The sequence below is a fragment of the Rana temporaria genome, chromosome 1 (genome assembly GCF_905171775.1).
Source record: "Rana temporaria chromosome 1, aRanTem1.1, whole genome shotgun sequence".
Lineage (NCBI taxonomy): Eukaryota > Metazoa > Chordata > Amphibia > Anura > Ranidae > Rana > Rana temporaria.
Genome location: NC_053489.1, coordinates 261,717,573 through 261,742,703, shown reverse-complemented (window position 1 = coordinate 261,742,703; position 25,131 = coordinate 261,717,573). Strand labels below are relative to the sequence as shown.

The following is a 25,131-nucleotide window of genomic DNA, read 5'->3' as shown; positions in this document are numbered from 1 at the left end:
TGTAGTGTGTTTTTTTAACTTGACATTTTTCACCCAGGTGAATGGGTAGGGGTACGATGAGTACCCCATACTCATTCACATAGGGTGGGGGGCTGGTATCTGGGGGCCACCTTATTAAAGAAGGCTCCCAGATTCCGATAAGCCCCTGCCCACATACCCCGACAACCAACGGCCAGGGTTGTCGGGAAGAGGCCCTTGTCCCCATTGACATGGGGACAAGAGTGCTTTAGGGTGGGGGGCGCAGTGCCACCCTGCCCCAAAGCACACACTCCCCATGTTGAGGGCATGCGGTCTGGTACGGCTCAGGAGGAGGGGGCGCTCGCTTGTCCCCACCCCCATTCCTGTTCAGCCAGACGGCGTGCTCGGATAAGGGTTTGGTATGGATCTTAGGGGAACCCCCACTCCGGAAAACGTAAGCTGAAAACGGTTCGGGGGTTCACGTGCGCCGCCTCAAGCCGCGCAAAGGCAGCTACGCTGCTTGGTATTTACCAAGATTTTGTCGGCGTAGTGAAGAGGCGTGCTTAAATCTCCGAAATCGCCGCTCACGCATGCGCAGTACACAAATAAACCTCCCGGAGGTTTACATGTGCTTGCTGGCGTACGCGCTCTTTTTCAGAAAAATCACTTTCACTTTCAATTTGGCCCGTAATGTTAAACAAACACATGTCTCTACACTTCCCCACATCACCCCACACCCCCCCCTTAAAGACACACTCGCATACACCTTCAATTTACATGTCTAAATGCCGTGCGCCAGGTCCATAGAGGTGCACCATGCGCCCCCTCCTGGGCACACTCAGCATTATAGTAAATAAAGAAATGCGCTGCTTTGCCAGCGCATTTCTTTAGTAAATGTCAAAACAGCTGCTACTCCAGCCTTTGCTCCATGAATCATGGAGCAAAGGCTTGGTAAATCAGCCTCAAAGTGTCCAAAAATTTTTAACAGAAAAAAGTATTTATATATTTTTTTTTTTTTGCTCACATTCAAATTAGGTATTGCTGTGAATGTCAGAGTGAGAGCAATAATTCTAGTGCCAAAGCTCACCTTTACCTCTAAACTGGTAACCAGTAAAGCCTAATCTATGGACAATTGTAGGTACTGTAGTTTATTACCCTTTCACAGATGTGCACATTTTTTAATTAACTTCCTGCTGACCATATAACACAGATATATGATGGCAAGGCAGCTCTTCTGTGCTGGATGGCGTACTAGGTATGTGATCCAGCACTTCTGGGTAGGGGGCCGGAGACCCGGCTCTGCTGTGAATAGACGACACAGATGCCAATCAACATGTGCCGGCTATTGTATGACCACCGTTACCCGCCGATCAACTGGAAGAAACATAGAAACCGAACTCTGCCCATGTAAACAAGGCAGAGTTCTGTCCTGTCGGTGGAGAAACAATGGATCGTCTTTCCCTGCAAAACAGGGAATAAAATCTATTGTTTCAGTTAGTGAAAGCAGCACACTGTGTACACCAAAACACTGGCTAGGCACACATTTAACCCTTTGATCGCTCTAGATGTTTAACCCCTTCCTAGCCAGTGCCATTAGCACAGTAACCGTGCATATTTTTAGCACTGATCACTGTATTCGTGTCATTGGTTCCCAAAAAGCTTTAAAAGTGTCAGTTAGTTTCAGAATGTCTGCCGCAATATCACAGTCCCGCTATACGTCTCTGATATCCGCCATTACTAGTAAAAAAAAATTCAGCATATAGCCCATAGTTTGTAGACTCTGTAGGCCAGATCCACAAAGAGTTACGTCGGCGTATCTATTGATACACCGCGTAAGTTCTACGATGCGCCGTCGTATCTTTGTTTTGTATCCACAAAACAAGATACGCCTGAATGTGGGCTAGATCCTACCGACGTACGTCTTAGTACGCCGTCGGATCTTAGGTGCATATTTACGCTGGCCGCTGATTTCCGCATAGAGTATGCAAATTAGCTAGATATGCCGATTCTCAAACGTACGTCCGTCCGGCGCAATTTTTAAACAACGTTTACGTAAGGCTTTTTTCGGCGTAACGTTACCCCTGGCTCTATGAGGCGTACGCAATGTTAAGTATGGACGTCGGGACAGCGTCAAATTTTCCGTTGTTTACGTTGTTTGCATAAATCGTTTGCGAATAGTGCTTTGCGTAAGTTACGTTCACGTCGAAAGCATTGACTATTTGCGACGTGATTTCGCACATGCGCACTGGGATACGTCTACGGACGGCGCATGCGCCATTCGTAAAAAGCGTCAATTACGTGGGGTCATACTAGATTAACATACAACACGCCCACTCCAAGCCTACTTTGTGGATCTGGCCCTATAACTTTTGTGCAAACCAATCAATATACACTTATTGTAGGGTGACCAGACATCCCCGGTTTCAGGGGACAGTCCCTGGATTGAGGACACTGTCCCAGGATCAAGTCTGTCCCAGGTTTTATCCCCGGATCGGATTTGAACAGGGGGCTGGGGCAGTCAGTGCAGAATTAAAAAAAAAATATTCTGAATTTTTTGTTGCATTATCTGTGCCCCTTTCTGATGATCATGTGCTGGTCAGAGCGGAGGGACCATTTCTTCAGTTTAGGGCGCATGCCCATTCAGCTTTGCTCGCATTTTCTTCTGCCTTGGCTCAAGTCCCGGCCAGCCGCCTGCCCGTTTTATCTCCTTGCCTTCCCTGGTGGAGTGATCTTCTTCCGCTCCCCACCCAGTAGTAGCCGGGGCCTGGAGAGTGAGACTTAAAAGGCTGTGAGGGGGGCAGGGGGTGGCGGCAGTGACGGGCAGAGAGAGGCAGCTGGGCTCAGCTGACGGTGTCCAGCAGCAGGAACAGAGGGGAAGCTAATCCGATCGTGGAACAGGCACTCTATCATGGCTCTGGCTGGCTCTGTCACAGTGTGTGACATAACGTGTCTGCTGATTTTGGTAACTTATTGGTCATATGTATCAGCACCCAGCAGCCATGTTAAGTGACATACTGTGCCAGCCATCCAGAGCCATGGTAGAGTGCCTGCTGCCTGTGAGTTATCATAATGCTGATGATGTTAACCAGTTGCTGATCGCCTAATGGCAGATTTACTACTACAGGACGGTAGGACTGCACAGGATCACTCATATACATAATCCTGCATTTCTGGGTATGGGAGCCAATCAGCGGCTAGGTTGGACTCAATGTTCACCAGTACCCGCTGATCATTATGTTCAAAGACAGAACTGTGGTCTGTTAATGTAAACAAGGCAGATTGTCGTTCTGTCAACATGGAAGACATTGATCCTGTGTTCCTGCAAAGCAGGTACAGGGATCTATGCCTTCCCTTAGTAAAAGCATCTCCCCACAGTGAAAGAAACACTTGTTAGGCACACATTTAACCCTTTGATTGCCCTAGATGTTATCCCCTTCCTAGTCAGTGTCAATAGTACAGTGACAGGGCATATTTTTAGCATTGATCACTGTATTAGTGTCACTGGTTCCCACAAAGTGTCATTAGTGTCCGATTTGTCCAACGCAATATCGCAGTCCCACTATGAGTCGCTGATCGCCGCCATTACTAGTAAAAAAAAAAACTCTGGATTTCATTTAAACAATCTGGTCACCTTAACTTATTGGGATTTTTTTTTTTACCAAAAATATGTAGCAGAACTAGGGTTGACACTTTTGCAGGATTCACCCGGACTGTCCGGGTTTTGAATCATGTGTCCGAGTTTCAAGATTGGTTAAACCCACAAGTGCTTTTTTTTACCACTACTATTCCTTTATATTGACTTTTGGAATTTACAAATGCAGCAATTTAGATATCAGATGAAAGGTTTATCACTGGAAAAAGCTTTTTGATAGATAAAAAGTGCATTTTATATACATCTGTATAGATCAGACCAAAATGAGGGACAAGTGAGGAGGAATGAGGGACAGAGGGACATTGCTCCAAATCAGGGACAGTCCCTCGAAATCAGGGACAGTTGGGAGCTATGTCCTCCCGCCCTTACCCCTCTGTCTGCCCACCCACACTCCAATGCTCGGTATTGTGGGCCTCATGTGAGGAAAGGGATGTGTGAGCTGGAAGTTTGAAGCTCAGAAACTGGCAGATACATCATGGAAAAAAGTGTTGATACCAGAAGCTCTATCTTTGGGTGAGTGAGCGCACCATCCAATGTCTGTAACTGAAGTCTCCCCCCTCGCTCCCTTCTCTCTCCTGCCTCCAAGCGAGTGAGTACACTGAGGTAAGGGGGACTCAGATGTAAGGGGTGCCCTGTGGACTCTGATGTAAGGGAGGGCTTTGGGAACCCTAATTTAAGGGGGAATGCTGGGAACTCTGAAGTAAGTGGGGGGTTTGGTGAGCAGAAACCCCCTTCCATCAGAGTTCCCCTTTACACCAGAGTCCACAGCGTGCCCCCTTAAAAAATTTAAATTTGCCGTGCGTGGCTAAAGTGTTCGGGTTTGGCTTGAAGAAAAGGTGGCAACCCTAAGCAGAACACATATTGGCCTAAATTTATGAAGAAATTTGATTTCTAAATGTTTTCCTATTGGATAGGTTATTATAGCAAAAAGTAAAAAATATTGGGTTTTTTTTTGCTTGTAGCGCAAAAAATAAAGATAAATAAAAATAAAGAAATAAATGATCAAATAGCACCAAAAGAAACCTTTATTTGTGGGAAAAAAATTACATAAATTTTATTTAGGTACAACGCTGCATGACCGCGCTATTGTCAGTTAAAGTAACGCAGTGCTGTATCGCAAAAAATGGCCTGGTCATGAAGGGGGGTAAATCTTTCGGAGCTGAAGTGGTTAAAAAAAAGGTATCATATTTTTTATTTGTGTGAACTAAAACTCATTTCATTTTTTAATTTTCTCAAAATGTGGGTTTGATAAATGGGTCTGAAAATATTGTGCAACATACAAAATTGCAACAATGCCATTTTATTCTCCGGGGCTCTGCTTTCAAAACAATACAGCATATGTTTCTAAAACACGTATGTAAAAAAAATGTCAACATTTCCGGAAAGGAGGCAGTTAAAAAAAAAAAAAGGTTTTGGCGTTTTACTGTGAGCAGCTTTAGCAGTTGTCCGGTGCACATGTACCTAAACCTAATACTATGGGCAAAGTCTTTGTTTATGAATGAGAGGTATAAACTAAACGATAGACAAACGTCATTTCTTCCCGCACCCTATCAACAGGCAAGAAAACATGGGCTTTGTCACTAGAGCACGATTCTCCTTGTAATCCCGCTTCCAGACATTATACTGGAGATGGATTGCAGCGGCCATATTGCCGTAGCCCTTTTTAAGTGGCAATTGAAGTAGTGGGCTCCACCAAAATGTTTCCTCTCATGGAGACAACCAGGAAGGTTGCCTCTTCCGTGTTTACTATAATTTCCGAAGTAATAGAAATGCGACTTACTTAGACGTCATGGCAGTGAGCAGTAAGAAACTTACCATGGAGGAGGCTTCGGTTACTGGGACCGGTAGATGACGTCTGTGCCCCGGGAGACCAGCACTGAGTGTTGCAGCAGTACGCATTGCTGACATGCAGCCTGGGGGTGAGTAGAGCTCCTGGTTATTATCCCCATAACACAACCTTAGCTATGGTCACTACCATGTCTGGGCATTTCCCTATTTATTCTTCCACTAACCTGTACAAAAATAATACAAATGTAAATCCTAAAGTTTTTTTTTATCTAGTAGTAGGGATTGTTTTATGTTGTGTACGTACCATTGGGGAAATTTAACACACACACACACAACACACTCGAAAGTCTCGATTTTAGCTGCATCATTCATATATTAGGGTCAGAATTTGGTGTAAACAACATGATGAATGTATCCATCCTGCCTTCTATTATTGCTTCAGGCTGGTGGTGTGATAGTGCGGGGGATATTTTCTTTGCACACTTTGGGCCCCTTAGTACAAATTCAGCATCATTTAAACACCAAGGCCTACCTGGGTATTGCTGACTAGGAATGAGCTCCGGCGCGTTCGCACACACTCTACATGCAGAGCCCGCCAAAAATTCTGCACGGTGCTGCGCTAACCACAGGCAGGGAGACATTTCCTGATCTCTGCAGCCGAGCATCGGGACAATGTCTCCCTGCCTGTGATTAGCGCAGCGCCGTGCAGACTTCCTGGCGGGCACTGCACGTGGAGTGTGCGAACACGCCGGAGCTCATCCCTATTGCTGACCATGTCCATCCCTTTATGACTACAGTGTACCCATCTTCTGATGGCTACTTCCAGCAGGATAATGCACCATGTCACAAATAGGGATGAGCTCCAGCGTGTTCGCATAGTACACGTGCAGAGCCCGCCAGGAAGTCTGCACAGTGCTGCGCTAATCACAGCCAGGGAGACATTGTCCCGATGCTCGGCTGCAGAGATTGGGAAATGTCTTCCTGGCGGTGATTAGCGCAGTGCCGTGCAGACTTCCTGGCGGGCTCTGCACGTGTACTATGCGAACACGCTGGAGCTCATCTCTAGTCACAAAGCTCAAATCCTCTCACCGCTGGTTTCTTGAAGATGAAAATGAGTTCACTGTACTCCAATGGCCTCCACAGTCACCAGATCTCAATCCAATAGAGCACCTTTGGGATGTGGTGGAACTGGAGATTCACATCACGAATGTGCTGCCTACAAATCTGCAGAAAATGCGTGATGCTATTATGTTAATATGGACACCGGAATACCTGGAGACACTCGCAGGCACAGGGAGAACATGCAAATTCCAGGCAGGTAGTGTTGTGTTTGGGATTTTTTCTTCACCTCCTGTCCTGGAGGAGAATGCTTAGGCCGGGTTCACATTGGTGTGCTATGGTTTGGACGCAGTGCGATTCTATGCAAGTCTTTTTGGTCTAATGCCATTGAATTCTGTTAGATCATGCGTATCGAAGTCCTGCATGCTGCATCTTTCACAACATACACGGTCTACTAGAAATAAATGGGATTGCGTCTAAAACTGTGTATAGGACATGCATACAATTGCGTTGCTCCTAAACCACAGCACAGCGATATGAACATGCCCCAACATTTAAAATGTACTGTACCTGCTGAATAAACTTCATTCTTTCCACTCCTGAAAAACTTCGTTTTTTACAACCCGAAAAATGATCGTGTGTACGCGGCATTAGTCTATGTGCTCATCTAGGGCTAGCCTTACTAGTCCTAGTTGGTTATTTTTGTGTTTTTTTTTTCTCCCAGATATATCACAAGTGTCTTTTAGCAGCCCTTTTAGTCAAGAGACATGGGCCAGCAAAGTCAAACAACCTCCGAAAGTCAGGATCCCTCCAGCTACCTCTGTGAAACCTGTATGTTCTTCACCTAGCATTGCTAAGGATGCAAAATCACAAGGCTGGAATAAGGTACGTCTCCTTTTTTTTTAAAGTAGAAAAACTGGAATAGAGCTAAAACCCAAATGTGTCAAGCTACTACATCATACTTTATAGTATAACACCTCAATCTGATACATTATGCACCTTTCTCTTTACTCAGGGGTTCGTCTGCGTTTAGGTAATATTTTTTAGGCGGGTTTAATCAGCTCCTGGCTTCTTTTATGCTCTCTGCTACATTTCCTGATTCTGTTCCTGTACAGCTGAAAGTCCTGTACAGCTGACTAAGCACTGACGCCAGTGCGAAACGTTGGCCATACTGATTTTTGTGGGCTTGCAGTGACTGTATGCACAGTTGAAAATAAAGACATCTCTTTTAAAGAAAATTTTGGAGTGCGGCTGTCCAGCTTTTGTTCTTTTGTTTTTTACAGCTGAAAGTCCTAGGTGCTTTCACCTACTTTTGTATGTTCTTCTACTCCTTGTTGCATTCCATATAATTTAAAATAAATAGAAAACTCAACAGGGTAGTTGGAATCCTTCATTATGCCCACAGTAGGTGTACAGACCCAGTAATTCAAGCACTGCGATCTCACTAATGGAGTCCTTGGGATTTTCAGGTGGTTTAGCTTGTCAATAGCTACCAACAACTGTAATATCAGTTTTGAGTGGGCTGTACCTTTTTGTTATAAAATGGCTTTTCAAAGGCATTCTGAATTAAAAAAAAATTGACCAAGGTTTAATATTGGCAAAATTGCAGATCTTTTAATATTTGCAATGTACTAGGCTTAAAATGTAAGTCTTTTAGATATACATATCGCAGTCAAGATGATGCCACTTGCTGAAATTGGAAGGTTGCTCACACAGTGGAACTAGTTCAGTCCAAAAGTATGTGTGAGGATTGAACAGTGCTCCATGAAATGTTTAAGGGTCAGTTAACACCAGACACAGTTCCGTACAGTTTCGTGTGCATTTTTTCTGCACTAAAAATGCATGCACAGTGTTTTCCATGTATTCCAATGGCTCTAGTTCACACCATGCAGTCAGTTTCCGGTGCAGAAACTGACCGGAAACTGACTGCATGGTGTGAACTAGAGCCAACTAGAGCCTTTGGAATACATGGAAAACACTGTGCATGCATTTTGTGCAGAAAAAAAGCACACGGAACTGCGTCCTGGTGTGAACTGACCCTTAAACTTCTCCACAACTTTTTTCCTGACCTGTCTGGCCTTGGGCTTCATGATGCTTTTTGTTAACCAAGGTTCTCTAACTAGCAAACCTCTGAGGGCTTCACAGAACAGCTGCATTTTATATGAGCTTAAGTTACACACAGGTGGACTCTATTTTACTAATTGGGTGACTTCTTAAGGCAAGGATCTTCAAACAATGGCCCTCCAGTTGTTCAGGAACTACAATTCCCATCATGCCTAGTCATGTCTGTGAATGTCGGAGGTTTACAATGCCTCATGGGATGTGTAGTTTCGCAACATCTGGAGGGCTGTAGTTTGAGGATCCCCGTCTTAAGGCAATTGGTTCCACTAGATGTTGGTTAGGGGTATCGGAGTAAAGGGGGCTGAATACAAATGCATGCCACACTTTTCACATAATTTATTTGTAAATAATTTTAAAAACAATTTCGTATTTTCCTTCCACTTCACAATTATGTGCCACTTTGTGTTGGCCTTTCACATAAAATCCAAACAAAACACATTTATGTTTTTGGTTGTAACATGACAAAATGTGAAATATTTCAAGGGGTATGAATACTTTTTCAAGGCACTGTATGTTCTCAACAAGGAAATGTATTTCAGAATTTTGATGTGTCTCTCATCTCCAAAGACCTTTAAAAACCTCCAATATATCTTGACTCTGGACAACCAATAACATGTTGTAATTGTATTGATTGTCAGGTAAAATATAGTAGCTTATTTAATGAACATTTTACATTTTTTATTTTTCTTCCCTAGACGTTGCCATCTCCTTATTTAGCTACTGGAACAGAGGCAGAGGAAGTGGTTGCAAAGAAAAAGAGGAAGAAAAAGAAGAAAAATAAACAGAGTCCAAACAATGAACATCCTGAAAATGAAAAGTTTGCAAATGAGAACATTGTTGTACAGGAACCCCCAAAGTTTCAAGTAAGTTGTGAAATTGTTAGTATTTTTTTTTTTTAATCTGTATCGGATACAGTTGTGTTTTTTTTTTTTTTTTTTTTTTTTTTTTTCTTACAAGAATAAACAAAATATTGAATAACAAAAACCTTAAAAGATTCAGCTGACCATATATAAATTCTGGTTTAGATTTAGTTTCAGACCAGTGATATGTATCAATGACTATGCAGCGTGCACCTGTTTTAATGTAGTAGATTAAATGGATTATTTAGTTAGGCAGCCACACCGCACAAATGGTACTTACTGGAAGCCTTAAAGTGGTTTTAAAGGCAGAAGTTTTTTTTTTTTTTTTATCTTAATGCTTTCTATGCATTCATATAAAAAACCTGTGTACAGCAGCCCCCCTAATACTTACTTGAGCCCATCTCGATCCAGCGATGTTGCATGGCCTATTGTGTGAGCCATTGGCTCCTGGTGCTGTCAATCAAAGTCAGTGAGCCAATGAGGAGAGAGAGGGGGTGGAGCTGAGCTGCACCCAGTGTAGCGGCTAAGGTGCCCCCATAACAAGCTGCTTTCTGTGGGGGCGCTCAGCAGAAATGAGGGGCCTGGAGTACCGACCGGCGAGGGACCCGAGAAGAGGAGGATCTGGGCTGCTGTGTGCAAAACCACTGCAACAGGGCAGGTAAGTATAACATGTTTATTTTTAAACACACAAAAAAAAACAAGAATTTAGTATAACTTTAACAAAGGTTTGATAAATATCTTTTCCATATCAAAGAGTAAAGCTGGAATTATTCTGTTCTTAGCTGGCCATACGCTTTACAGTGAGGGGAAAAAAAGTATTTAATCCCCTGCTGATTTTGTACATTTGCCCACTGACAAAGTAATGATCAGTCTATAATTTTAATGGTCGGTTTATTTTAACAGCGAGAGACAGAATAACAACCAAAAAATCCAGAAAAACGCATTTTAAAAAAATTACAAATTCATTTGCATTTTAATGAGTGAAATAAGCATTTGACCTCTTCACAAAACATGACTTAGTACTTGGTGGCAAAACCCTTGTTGGCAATCAGAGGTCAGACGTTTCTTGTAGCTGGCCACCAGGTTTGCACACATATCAGGAGGGATATTGTCCCACTCCTCTTTTCAGATCCTCTCAAAGTCATTAAGGTTTCGAGGCTGACATTTAGTAACTCAAACCTTCAGCTCCCTCCACATATTTTCTATGGGTTTAAGGTCTGGAGACTGGCTAAGCCACTCCAAGACCTCCATGTGCTTTTTCTTGAGCCACTCGTTTGTTGCCTTGGTTGTTTTTATTTTTTTCGGATCATTGTCATGCTGGAATACCCATCCATAACCCATTTTCAATGCCCTGGCTGAGGGAAGGAATTTATCACCCAAGATTTGACAGTACATGGGCCCCGTCCATTGTCCCTTTGATGCAGTGAAATTGTCCTGTCCCCTTAGCAGAAAAACGCCCCCAAAGCATAATATTTCCACCTCCCATGTTTGACAGTGGTGATGGTGTTCCTTGAGGTTCACGGGCAGCATTCCTCCTCCTTCAAGCACGGTGAGTTGATGCCAAAGACCTTGATTTTGGTCTCATCTGACCACAACACTTTCACTTGGTTCTCCTCTGAATCATTTAGATGTTCATTAGCAAACTTCAGACAGGCCTGTACATTTGCTTTCTTAAGTAGGGGGACATTGCGGGCGCTGCAGTATTTAAGTCCTTCACAGCATAGTGTTTTACCAATTACTTTGGTCCCAGCTGCCTTGGGATCATTGACAAGATTCACCTGTGTAGTTTAGGGCTGATTCCTCACTGTTCCACAAGGTGAGATCTTGCATGGAGCCTCAAACTAAGGGAGATTGACAGTTATTTTGTGTTTCTTCCATTTGCGAATAATCACACCAACTGTTGTCACCCTCTCACCAAGCTGCTTTTGGCGATGGTCTTGTAGCCCATTCCAGCCTTGTGTAGGTCTACAATCTTGTCCCTGATATCCTTGGACAGCTCTTTGGTCTTGGCCATGGTGGAGAGTTTGGAATCTAATTGATTTCTTCTGTGGACAGGTGTCTTTTATACAGGTTAACAAGCTGAGATTTGGAGCACTCCCCTTAAGAGAGTGCTCCTAATCTCAGCTCGTTACCTGTATATAAGACACCTGGTTGATAGGGTTCAAATACTTGTTTCACTCATTAAAGTTGATGTAACCCCCATTTTTTTCTTTTTTTTATATATAATTAAGACTCATATCTGTTACAGCATAGGATGTAATTTCATTTGTGCCCAGTCTTGCCACGTACAGCTAATCCAGCTCTGAGCAATCCTCTTACCTTAAAGCGGGTCTCAGCCGGAAAAAAATATTAAAAGCCAGCAGCTACTTATACTGCAGCTGCTGACTTTTAATATTAGGACACTTACTTGTCCTGAAGACCAGCGCCGTCGGCAGCAGAGGACGAGCGATCGCTCGTCACTCTGCTGCCCCCCACCGCCATCCTCGGTGGGGGAGCCAGGAAGTGAAGCATTGCGGCTTCACTGCCTGGTTCCCTACGGCGCATGCGCGAGTCGTACTGCGCCTTGCTTACTGGTCCCCACTGTGTTCTGGGAGCCGTGTGTTTCCCAGAACATAACGGGGGGGATCTGACGTCCTGCCTGCAGTCTAACCGCAGACTGTGTGGCAGGAAGTGGGTGCAAATACCTTAGACGGGTATCTGCACCCCCCCGCCCCCCTGAAAGGTGTCAAATGTGACACTGGAGGGGGGGGAGGGTTCCGATGAGCAGAAGTTCCAATTTAGGGTGGAGCTCCGCTTTAATGAAGATAAAAACAGACACAGAGAGAAATTGGTGTCTGTTCTTCTCCCTTGCTGTGAGTGACAGATGATTTCCTTATCTCATGCAGGAGCGTGAGAGAGGCATTCTGTGTACTTCACATTCCCTCCTCCTTTATTCTCCAGCTCTCCCAGGATTGGCTGCTCCACCCCTCAGTATTATTGGGCATGCTGAAGTCGTGTGGTGACTTTCTTGGGGTTTGACTAGATGTTAGTAATCATGGGCCATAATACTTAAGACCAGCAGTAGTTCAGTGTAAGAAATATTGATGCCTGGCCAAGGGGAGTGTAGAGGTGGGCGGGGAGTCTACTGACGTCACGACTCCACCCACAGAGCCCTGGACAACAGACCTGCCCACAGAATCCAGAGTATTGCAGGGCTCCAAACGGCTAAAGGGGAGATATTTGACAGGTAAGAATACATGCAGGAGGCATGTATATCCTTATAGATCAGCACTATGGCAGTAATTTAGAAATGATGAATCAATTTTATATATATATTTTTTTTAAATGCCTTTTTCTGGATATTTTTGTTGTTATTCTGTCTCTCACTTTTAAAATAAAACTACCATTAAAATTAGAGACTGATTAAATACTTTTTTTCACTGTATAATCTGATTGTACAATCTCCATTAGGTTTAGGTTTACCTTTTTAACTATTAAGTACAAGGGCCTGCCTGATTGGATTGCTTAGCTAAGTCCCTATATTACATAGTTTTGGTAAATCTAATGGAAATTAGATTTCCAGTGTCTCTCCTCTCTGCTTCTCTATGCTCATGGGAGCACTAAGCTGTGGAGGGGCGGGGTGCGGCTGTCTCAGCAGCTCGCTGAGACTGGCATCAGTCAAGGCAGCTGGTGGATCCAGACTTGGAAGTCGGGATGACGCGCTGCCTCGACTGATGGCCTTGACGTCAGTGGAGAGCACACTTCAGACCGCTCTCCGCTGAAAACGGGTCACAGGAGTGCAAAACTAATTGCACTTCTGTGACCAAGAGGAGAAGCCCAGCCTTAAAACCTCAGGCTGGGCTTCTCCTCCTTTTTAAGAATGTTAGCAGATCGGCCTTTACAAACTCTGCACGGCCTAAAATGGAGAGCAACTGAGCATGTGCAGCATAGGCACTTATTTAAATGAATGTTTTACATAGATATACCTGCAAAAGGATCCAGCCTGAGGTGATCTAGCAGGACTTCATTTTGTAACTAAAGGTTCACTTCAATGCATTCTTTGCATTAAGGTAAAACACCTTTCAATAACAGGCCACCCATCTCTAGCAGGAGACTAGTCTGTAAACCTGATTATCATACACAGCCTTTTTTCCAAAAGGATGATGAGGAATTCCCTGACTTGATGTCCTCTACTGGTGTTGCTGAAAGAGGTTTAAGACCTGAAAATAGAAGTTTTTCTGGTTACAGTCGGGGACCTCGAGAGACATTGGTAAGAAAGTAAATTATTAAAAAATGTTTTACTGCCACACATTTATCAGAACTTTTCTAAAACATTCCCATGGTAAAGCTGTGTACCTCCATGAATGACAATAGAAAAGTATTTTTTTTTTTATTTTTTTTTTGTATGTACTGTAAAAATCTTTCTTGGTGAGTTGATTAGGGAAAACAGATCCCAGATGTGGTTTCTTTTTGATCTTATATTTAGTCCATGTTTATATCGGGGTTTATTACTAGATTTTTTTTATTTTTTAACTTTCTGGTGATTTTAGTTGCTCTTGTTTTCTTTACCTTTTTCATTTTTTCATCTCTGAGCTTTTTTTCACGTCTATACTATGTGGCAGGAGTATAATGCAGGGGATAATAAAGTTGTTGTGATGTCCAGCCTCTAATAGGTAGGGCATGTACCTCAGGGTAAAGCTGTGTCCCCCTGAAGAATTTATTGTAAGCTAGTTTTGTTTTGATGGAACAACGTGTGTAAATGTGGCCACAAATTATGGTATAGTGTAGCATTTAGATGCTAGATTTTGTGATACTATAAAAGCAATTGAGATTCAAGCAATGGCGTCACCCTTTAAACAAGCTTAACAAAGCTTAGTCCACTCTATTAAATTAGGAAAGGTGATAGAGTGGTGGTCTTTTATACTTAAAGCAGAACTACACTGCATCTGAGCACCACAAGCTACAAACGCTTTTTAATTCATTGTTAATATATTTAGAGCAAACATACCCATCCATCCATGTCTCCATGCTTTATTTTGTTAAGAAATCGCTTTAAAAAATACCTTCTTAGCATTAATAGCCGTGGCCATATTGAATAAGGGCAGATGATTAATGTAGCATTAAAGTGATGCTAAAGATTCAATTTTTATTCTTTTAAAATAACAAACATGTCCTACTTGCCTCCACTGTGCAGTTCGTTTTGCACAGAGTGGCCCCAAACGCCATCTTCTGGGGTCCCCCAGCGGCTCTTGTGGCTCCTCCTTGCATCAGATAACCCCCTAGTAGAAGCACTCTCCTGGGAGGTTACCCACCGAAGACTCCAGGGATGTATGACGACATTTGCCTAGGTCTGGAAACCAATAATTAACTGAAGAAACATAGAAAAACATTTAAAGGATAAGTTTAGTTTAAAAAACAAAATGCACGTTTTTTTTTTCTTTTTTTCTAAGGAGCCTGAAAAGCATAGCACCAGCAATGGTGCCACGCAGGTCTCCTGCAGACTCAGTGTGAGCTATCTGCCCGGTACATCGCACAGCCAGGCAGTTTCACAGTGACAGGAAGGCTCAATGACCTACCACACCGCTCAACAGCGCCATGGTAGTTAATTAAAAACTATAAGCCGACAGACGCAAAGGGTGTCGGGACTTGTAGTTCATTCATACACAGAGCGCTGTGTATGAATAATGTGGCTGTGTGTGGGAGGAGCCTCGCACGGCTCTACTGTTTTCAAAAAGTGACAGCTAGTATGGGGAACTTCTCCCCCTACTGCTGTCACAGGGAGAGAGGGCAGCAGGGAGCACCTACAGCAGTGGGAACATGTTGCATATTCCACCCTAAAAACAAGTGGAACATGTAACATGTTCCTAAAGAGGAACTTATCCTTTAAAACAAGTAAATATGATATACTTTCCTATCCATTTACTAATCTAGCAGCATGCGGATTAAGAATGGTCAATAGAAAAAGTGGGAGAAGGGACCACCAGGAAGGACCCTCTAATGTTTGGACAAAAATGTCAGGTACCACATCCTATAAAGGAAGTTACACAAAAAGACCATAATGTATTTTATAAAGTTTAAAATCATTGGAATATATATTCATGACATAACAGAACACATAATTCCATATATATGTTGTATTTGTACTACACAGTATAAAACGGAATCATCAACCCTATTGAGATGAGGTGATGTATGGCTTGCTGCGACTTCCAAAGCAGTTGAGTTTTCACTCGTCGCTGCCCGCTTCTTCAGGAAAGCAAATTACACTCGAGCTCTAAAATAGAACAATTTCAATACTGTCATTGTAGACTAAAGTATGAAGCCTCAAATATAGGCACTCCACATACCTCCGTGTATATAAACGTCAGCATAAACCGTGTCAAACATTATTTATCCTATTACCAGCTGTTGCGACTGCACTTTCGAAAGTGCACAGGCTATTTACCTTTTGTAAATCAACACCTATGTGTTATGTTATGTCCTGAATATATGTTCCAATGTTTTTAAAGTTTTATACAATACACTTTTTACATCTTTTAATCAAGTGGTACCATCGAAGTCCTTAAAGTGGGGGTTCACCCAAAAATAAATGTTTAACATTACATTCAGCCGAGTTGTCCTAATGACAATCGGCTGTTTTTTTTTTTTTTTTCCCGTACATACCGTATTTCACCGCCGCTTCCGGGTATGTCTTCTTCGGGACTGGGCATTCCTATCTGATTGACAGGCTTCCGACCGTCGCATAAAGCTCATCACGAGTTGCCGAACGTCGGTGCGGCTCTATACGGCGCCTGCGCACCGACGTTCGGCTTCTTTCGCCATCTCGTGACGCGTAGTATGCGACGGTCGGAAGCCTGCCAATCAGATAGGAACGCCCAGTCCCGCAGAAGACATACCCGGAAGCGGCGGTGAAAATACGGTATGTACGAAAAAAATAAAAAAACAGACGATTGTCATTAGGACAACTCGGCTGAATGTAATGTTACAAATTTATTTTTTGGGTGAACCTCCACTTTTAATACCAGTCTAAATGGTCTTTTTGTGTAAACATAGTCAATATTGATTGAGAGGGTGAAGTTCTGCTTTAAAGTGCATTACAAATTATTATTATTTTTTATTTTTTTGAAAGGGGTATTTCACTTTCAAGGAAAAAGTGTCCCTTTTGAGACCTTTCTGAATGATTGATTGTATAGTAAGGTGACACATTTTTACTTTGAAACCATTGCAGAAGGTAACCAGACACATAGGCGGTTATCCTGTTCCTCACCTAGGAACAACTTTGCAAAGCAGAATTGAGTCTTGGCTGGAATTGACCTTTGCGCATAGAAATACAGACACCACTTATATTTTCTTAAATCTCCCAGGAGTCATCAAAGACAAAAGGCAGTGGCAGGAAGAGCAAAACTCCTGTACAGCTGGATTTAGGAGGCATGCTGGCAGCACTTGAGCATAAACAACACATAGATAAAACCAAACCATCTACTAAGCCAGTCGTCTTGTCCGGTAAGTGGGATATCAATGTGATACCTATATATATTTTTTTTTTTCCAGGGTCCTTACAGTTCAGTGAATCATCTTTGGTCTTCATTCACACTGGCGCATATAGCCATAACTCGGTGTAGAGGGTTTATGCACCTGGGGAATGGCAAGTGTTCTATTCAGCCAGCCTGTTAAAATCAAGGCCATGCTGAGAGATGCAGTGGCTGTACTGATCTTCCCACTCATGTCGATGTTTAAATAATCTGCGTCCCAATACTGTGCATTTGTTCCCATACGCATGTAAATACTGCCATATGCAGGAGGATCTGTAAAAACCACTGCATCTCTCAACACGTCATTGATTTCAGGTGCATAAACACAACCTTCTGCACCAAGGTACGGGTTTATGTGACATTCTGAATGAAGCTTTGATGTGTTCCTTGTCCTTTTACTTTAGCGATTGTACTTTGACGTCTGCTATTGCAAGATTTACCTGAACACCCCGTTATTAAACTTTTGAGGTTCTTGGACAATTATTTTAGCATCCAACAGTTGGCCTTTAGGCTGAATTTGCTGGGCCAGCTAGTCCTACACAAATTGGCATTTGTTTGAAATCTGCCGCATTTGTAGATTATTTTCCTTACAGTGAAATGATCGACTTCCAATAATTTTTGATTCTAATTTCACTTGTTTGCTTTTTAAGAATGGCTATTTAATATGCTGAAATAGGTAAAGTGGTATTAAATCCAACAGCAAACATTTATTATATTGCAGGTTACCATTCCTCAGATGTGATGGCTGCATTTTTTTTTTTTATCAAGAATAAAGTTTATTGGTCAGAAAAAAATGGCACAATGCATACAGACATTGTCAACTGCAACAACAGTGTTCTAGAATAAATACATGATTCACATGGATAATATAGGCTGTAGCCATGCTAACAGCATAAACTTGACATGTACAGTATATGACTAAGAAATTACGAACCTCACCAGCAGCATCTTACAGTAAGCATAGAGGTGATAAGGCAGTTTAATAAATATACAATAACAATACACTATATCCCTAGATTCTGTCCATGACCAGGTCAATGGGTGACAAGTCCAACACCACCAATCAATCTACCCATAGCTTTTCAAACTTCCACGGGCAACCTCGGTGTTGAAAAATAACTTTTTCTAATCAGAAGATATCTTCCATATGATCTTATTCCCAATGAGTTGGAGACTAATCCGACTTCCAGTATTGTAGAATAAGTCTCCTCTCCTGAAATCGTGCTCTATTGATTGCTGCTGTCTGAAACTCATTTAAGTCATACTCCTCTATAATGTCTAGTATGCAGCATTTTGGATCTAAAGGAATGGTGATTTGAAATGCCATATTAATTGTGTCCACTATTTCCACCCAAATAACGATGTAATTTAGGGCGACGCCACAGTAAATGAATGAGTTCACCATGGGCAGTATTTGGCGCAGAGAGGAGATTGCAGGATCCCATATGGTGTAATTTCAGAGGTCTGTAATGGGCTTGAAGGACAATATAAAGCTGCGAAAGCTTTTGTGTTGTGTTTAGGGAGCTGGACAATACTGACTCTAATGCCCTGTACACACGATCGGAATTTACGATGGGATAAAATCCGATGGAATTTTCCTTCGGAATTACATTCAAGCTATCTTGCATACACACTGTCTGACTAAATTTTCCGACCGTCCAAAACTTGAGGACGTAAAACATTACGACGAGCCGAGAAAAATGAAGGCCAATGCTTCCGAGCATGTGTCGACTTGATTCTGAGAATGCGTGTTTTTTTATCGGAATTTCCGATGGGATTTTTTTCCATCGGAAAAAAAAAAAACATGTTCTATTTCTAAACTCCAATGGAAAAAAGTCAGTTGGGGCATACACATGGTCGGAATATTCGATGAAAAAATTCCGTCTGACTTTTTTCATCGGAAATTCCGATTGTGTGTACAAGGCATAAGACCTTATCTCATTGGTCTTCCTCAAAAATAATTTTTTTTTAGGCTTACATGAGAATCCTAAATAGGAAAGAAGGATCATATCGTAGCACTGGAAAATAAAACCTTTTGATCCCCATGTCCAATTATACATAGTTAAATATAGGATATTGGAGAGGTTCCAATCTGCTGTGGATCCCTGGATTCGGACTGCAGGCAGAAACTTTTCCTTTTCCTTTTCCTTTTCCCTTTCCTTTCCTTTTCCTTTCTCAGTAAGTCTGTTGTTTTTCAACAAAAAAGCTGTCCTGCAGATATAGCAGTTAGAGGGCTGAGACCATCCATTTAACTCAAGGGATGCTTACAGTGGTCAGCTTTTATTCATAAAAGCTTTACCCCAAAAAGAAAAACACTGTTGTTTGGCTTAAATTTTGTTTAGTGTATCTAAATCTGCTAGTCCATATAAGGCCTCACGCACTCGTGAAGTTTTGCAAACTCTCTAAGAAGCCTTTCCTCCTGGCAGCAGCGTTTTGGCAGAAAAAAATGCCTGAAGCTTGTAAAAGTGTGTAGAGATTTTAAAGGCGTTTAGGCACGTTTACAGGCATCAAGCACTTGGACGTTTAATTATTTTTCTTTCCAATGAAATAATTTATTTTGATGGCCAAAATAATTTAACACTCAAGTGCTAAACATGCCTAACGTTAACACCCTTCAAAAGTTTTTTCTGCCAAAACTCTGCCGCTCCTGGATGCACTGGCAGTGTTTTTTTTTTTTGTTTTTTTTTTCACCTGCCTCAGCCAATAAACTCTGCTAAAAGTCTGTGTTCATGGACTCCTAGGCTAACATGCAGGGGAGATTAGCGGCAGGTAAAAAAAAAAAAACACCCCAGTGAGCGCAATATTTCTAATGCCAGACCTCCTCCATAACACTAAAAGCCCCCTATAGGTCTTCAGTTTAAAGTTTCGCCTATGGAAAATATAGGGTACTGAAATTGGTCACCGTTTGACATGTTGGGTATCTGTTTATTCAATGCAACCTCATATTTTATATTTTATCAAACAAACTGGGTAATATATTGCTTTTTGGGTGCCCTAAAATTATATATTTGTTTGTGCATTTTGCGGTAATATTGTGTGCCATAAAAAATTTGAACTACCAGGATTTTATTTTATATGGTGGCAGCTTTCAGAAATATGTAATGTTTTGGAGGGTTTATGTAATCTTCAGGCCTAAAATTATTTTTTTAAATGTGCGCAATAATTGCTTTGGCCGTGAAAAGGTTAAGGAAAGCACTTCCACAAACAAATGCCACTTTCTATGTTTTTTTTATGGTTTATTTGTATTCTAGTTGGTGGTGGTGTTCCTGTGCTGTCCAGAGAGCCCAACAATATATCTAAGATCCCTCAGGCAAAGCAAGGCCAAGCACCACACAATCCTCTTGATTCTAGTGCTCCTCTGGTCAAGAAAGGAAAGCAGCGAGAGGTGCCCAAAGCCAAAAAACCAACTTCCCTCAAAAAGGTTTGTATTCAATGAAATTGGAACGCTGCTTCTAAGCCTGGAAATAAATAATTTCTTTGACCATTTTAAGTTACTGAAAGAGCAGTATACATACTTATTTTTATTAAAAACATTTTTTGTATTGGTATAGTAAAAAGACAAAATCGGAGATTAATATTATTATTGTTGTTATTATTATACAGGATTTATATAGCGCCAACAGTTTGCTTAGCACTTTACAACATTAGGGCAGACAGTATAATTACAATTCAATTCAATACAGGAGGCCCTGCTTGTTAGAGCTTACAGTCTAGGAGGGAGGGTCTAGTGATATGAAGGGTAATAACTGTGGCGGATGACCTCATGAAGAAAATTAAAAGTGAAGTTGTTAGGTGGAGGCAGGGTAGGCTTTTAGGGATTGCCTAAAAGTAGATAGATTTGCACATAGTCTGACAGATTGGCAGGGTATTTCGGAGGATGGAAGAGGCTCGGGAGAAGTCCTGGAGGCGAATATGGTAGGAGGCGATGAGGGAGCCAGAGAGCAGGAGGTCTTGGGAGGAACGAAGAGGATGATTAGGTTGGTATTTTGATACTAGACTAGTAATGTAGCTGGGGGCAGAGTTGTGGATGGCTTTGTAACTTATTGTTAGTATTTTGAATTTAATTATTTGGGCGAGTGGCAGCCAATGGAGGGATTGGCAGAGAGTGGTAGCAGACGCTGAGCGGTTTGTAAAGTGGATAAGTCTGGCGGCAACATTCATGATGGACTGATGGGGGGGGAATAGTCTATTTAAAGGTAAGCCAATGAGAAGGGAGTTGCAATAGTCCAGGCGAGAGATAACCAGGGAGTGAATCTGGCGCTTTGTGCTTTTATTGGTTAGGAAGGGACGTTTTTTAGAGATGTTGCAGAGGTTAAGGCGTCAAGCTTTGGAAAGGGATTGGATGTGGGACCAAAAGGAGAGTTCAGAGTGCAGGATAACACCTAGTACCCTGGCGTGTGGGGATGGGTGGATGGTTGTGCCATTGCTCTTGACAAAGAAGTCAAGGGAAGAGGCATGTGGGGGAGGAAATAATGAGTTTGGTTTTGGACAAGTTGAGTTTGAGGAAGTGGTGTGACATCCAGAAAGATATGTCAGCTGACCCAGGTAAGAGGTGTAGAGTGAAAATAGGAGAGGTCCAAGAACAGAACCTTGGGGGACCCCGACGTAGAAGGGAAGAGGGGGGGAGGAAGTAGAATTGTAAGTGACACTGAACGTGCATTTGATAGTTAGGATGAGAGCCACCGAAGAGCGCCTTCGCGAAGACCGAGGGAGTAAAGTTTGCACACTTAAAAGATGAGGTTGGAAAGATAGTTACAGATGACATAAAGAACTGTACTAAATGTTGTCTTCTCCACAGTTTTTATGCAGTAAAAGAAGGGTTTACCGTCGGCGACTGTTGTGTTAGTAACACAACACATGTCATACCCATGTGGCTAACAGAGACCAGAGTCAATGAAAGACTTGATAAAATTAACACAAATAAATAACCATGACCCAGATGGCTTACACCCGAGAGTCTTCAGAGAACTTGGTCAAGTTATAGCCAGGCCATTATACCTGATCTTTGTGGACAGTGTAATGACAGGATTTGTACCAGAGAAAAGCCAACGTGGTACCAATATTCAAAAAAGGGCAAATACATATTCCTGGGAATTATAGGCCAGTCAGCCTAACATTAATAGTGGGTAAATTACTGGAGTGGATGATTAGGGACAATATCCAAAGTCTTACTGAGGAGAAGAATATCATTAGTGGTAATCGGCATGATTTTATGAGAGGATGTTCCTGCCAGACCAATCTGCTAGCATTCTACGAGGAAGTGAGCTGAGGCCTGTGGCTGTGGTGTATCTAGACTTTGCAAAACCATTTGATACCATCCCCCATAAATGTTTAATTTTACAAGCTGAGGTCTGCAGGCTTGGACCATAGGGTCTGTGCTTGGGTAAGAAACTGGTTACAGAGATGGGTCCAAAGGGTAGTGATAAATATCATGTGCTCAGACTGGTCTGGAGTGGTAAGTGGGGTACCCCAAGGCTCTGTCTTTGGACCAATTCTAACATATTCATAAATAAAACAGAGTATGAGAAAACTAGTTCAATCTCAGTTTTTTTCGGATGACACAAAGATAAGCAGAGTAATAAACTCTCATCAGGACAAATTTTGCAGAATAACCTGAATAAAATTAAAGTATTGGGCAGACAAATGGCAAATGAGGTTTAATGTGGAAACATGTAAAGTAATGCACTTTACATCAAAAAACATAAATTTAAAAATATTCACTAGGTGGAGAGCTAGGCTGGATCATTCCTGAGGCTTTGTGAGTAAGGAGAGCAGCATTTAAAGTCTTCTGAGGAGGTTTTAAACTACACTGATCATCGGTCCACTGTGGGAGAAATCTTGGCTCTCGGATATCCTGTCACACAAGCTCTTGGCTGGGGAGCAAGCAATCTGCCGTCAGAAGGTCTCTAGTTGGGATCTTCCCCTATGGTAAGGGGCAGTGTGATTGAAAGGTGGAGGTGTCTTGTCTATCTTGTGCACTATTCTGAGGTTTTCTTGCATTGATGTCACCATTTGCTTGAAGGAGAATGATATTCAACTACTATCAATTATCATCAGATGCACTATATTGTGTTTTGCATAAGAGACTTATCTTTCACTTTTGGTTCACTCTAAATATTATTTTGCAATCATACGGACATTTCATCTCTCCTATGGGGAAAATCATTTGTTCCATGTAATTTGTACTATATCACTATGTCTCTAAGGTACTGGAGTGTTCACATTAGTTGCGCAGCTTATTTTTCCATTGCACTAGTTTTTGTGGGTATCTCACATTTTAAGCTGCTAGCATTTTTATTTTTTATTTAGTTTGTTTATCTATTTGACAGTGCAGTATTACTACATATTTTTCACTTGGCAAAACTATAATCTTGCCACTTTATAAAACTCTGGTTGGGCCTCCTCTGGAGTTTTCCGTCCAGTTCTAGTCACCAATCCTCCGAAGGGATGTGCTGGAGCTGCGAGTGAGTCCAAAGAAGGGCAACGAAACTAATAAGGGGACTGGAGGACACTACACATATATTCTTGCTGGAGATGAGACGCTTAAGAGGGGACATGATAGCAATCTACAAATATCTCAATGGGAATCCCAGCATAAGAAATAAACTATTCAGTCATAGGGATTGTAAAGGGACACGGGGGCACACAATGAGACTGAATGAATGAGAAACTTATATAGCGCGACACATGCAAACTGAATCGCCTCTGGGCGCTTGATGTACCTGTCTCTTTTGATATCAAAAGAGATGAGTTTTGATCTTTTTCCTGAAGGCCAAGTGGTTTTCCTCCAACCGAATGCTGGTTGGTAAAGCGTTCCATAGTCTGGGACCTTGGACCGCAAATCTTCTATCTCCTTTGGACTTGTAGTTGGCTTTCGGTAGCTGAAGAAGATTTTGATTGGTGGATCGCAGAACGCGATTGGGATTATGGGCTTTTATTTTTTCGCATAGATAATGGGGAGCATTCCCATGGATACATCTATGAGTTAGACAGAGTGCTTTAAAAGCAATTCTGTCTTTTACTGGCAACCAGTGAAGGGTTCTCAGTGAAGGTGAGATTGATTCCCAGGGCTTTTTCCCAGTGACAAGTCTGGCGGCCGTATTTTGAACGACTTGCAGACGAGCGATTTGGTACTTTGGGAGTCCGAGGTAAAGGGCATTCGCATAGTCCAGTCTGGAGTTCACAATTGATCCCACTACGCCTGCTATGTCTTATTTGGGAATAAAAGGAGTCAGTCTACGTAGTAGGCGCAGCAAATGATGTGATCCGCTGACTACAGACCCTATTTGTGCGTCCATTGTCATGTCGAAGATGACCCCGAGACTTTTGACTTTGGCGCTAGGGGAGATGATTTTGCCCAGAATGGGCGGGGGTATCCACGGTGTTGCATGTTGATCCGTCCGTTTGGCGTGAAACAGGAGAAGTTCTGTTTTTGCTCCGTTGAGTTTAAGGTAACTCTTTGTCATCCAGTTCTCTATCAAAGAGAGACATGTCTCTAGATTGAGGTGGTGATCCTTTCTATTGCAAATGCGGAAATATAGTTGCGTGTCATCTGCATATGAGTGATAGAGCATTTTTTGGCTGCTGATGATTTAAAAAAGAGGACGAAGATAGATGTTGAATAACACCGGCGACAGAGGCGATCCTTGAGGGACTCCGCACGATACTGTGCGTTTCTCAGAAGTGAAGGGTCCTAACTTCACTGTTTGAGATCGGTTTTCCAAAAAAAGAGGAGAACCAAGATAAATTGCCCTCTGCAACTCTGGCTACTTCAGTTAGCCGTGTCAATAATAGTTTGTGGTCTACCGTGTCAAAAGCTGAGCTTAGGTCCAACAGAACCAGAAGACAAGATTCTCCCTCGTCTGCGGCCTCAAGAGCGTCATCCCATATTTTAAGCAATGCTGTTTGCGTCCCGTGTCCGGGACGGAAGCCAGATTGGAATGGATCAAGTAGGTTGTGGGTATCTAGATGCTGTTGCACCACTACTTTTTCCATTACCTTTGAGAGTACATTTTAGGCATGTTATGGGACGGCGGTGGAGTGGGTCCTTGGGGTCCAGTGTGGGTTTCTTCAAGATGGGTTGGATTATGCCCTCTTTCAAGTTAGAGGGCACTATGCCCTCCTTGAAAGATTGGTTTATAAGCTGTGTGATAGGAGGTGCCAGGATGTCGGCGCATTCCTT

At 42.4% G+C, this 25,131-nt stretch overlaps 1 protein-coding gene across 1 annotated transcript in view; it reads left to right on the top strand.

Moving 5' to 3' along the window:
* Nucleotides 1-5,348: 5,348 nt before the first annotated feature.
* The window catches only part of SECISBP2 (SECIS binding protein 2), a 45,891-nt gene continuing 26,108 nt past the window's right edge, over nt 5,349-25,131 (top strand). The window contains exons 1-6 of the mRNA XM_040355058.1: nt 5,349-5,529; nt 7,182-7,342; nt 9,274-9,441; nt 13,577-13,687; nt 16,782-16,920; nt 20,201-20,370. Of these exons, the coding sequence (XP_040210992.1) occupies nt 5,517-5,529; nt 7,182-7,342; nt 9,274-9,441; nt 13,577-13,687; nt 16,782-16,920; nt 20,201-20,370 (762 nt within the window). The 5' untranslated portion in view covers nt 5,349-5,516. The remainder of the gene's footprint in view (nt 5,530-7,181; nt 7,343-9,273; nt 9,442-13,576; nt 13,688-16,781; nt 16,921-20,200; nt 20,371-25,131) is intronic.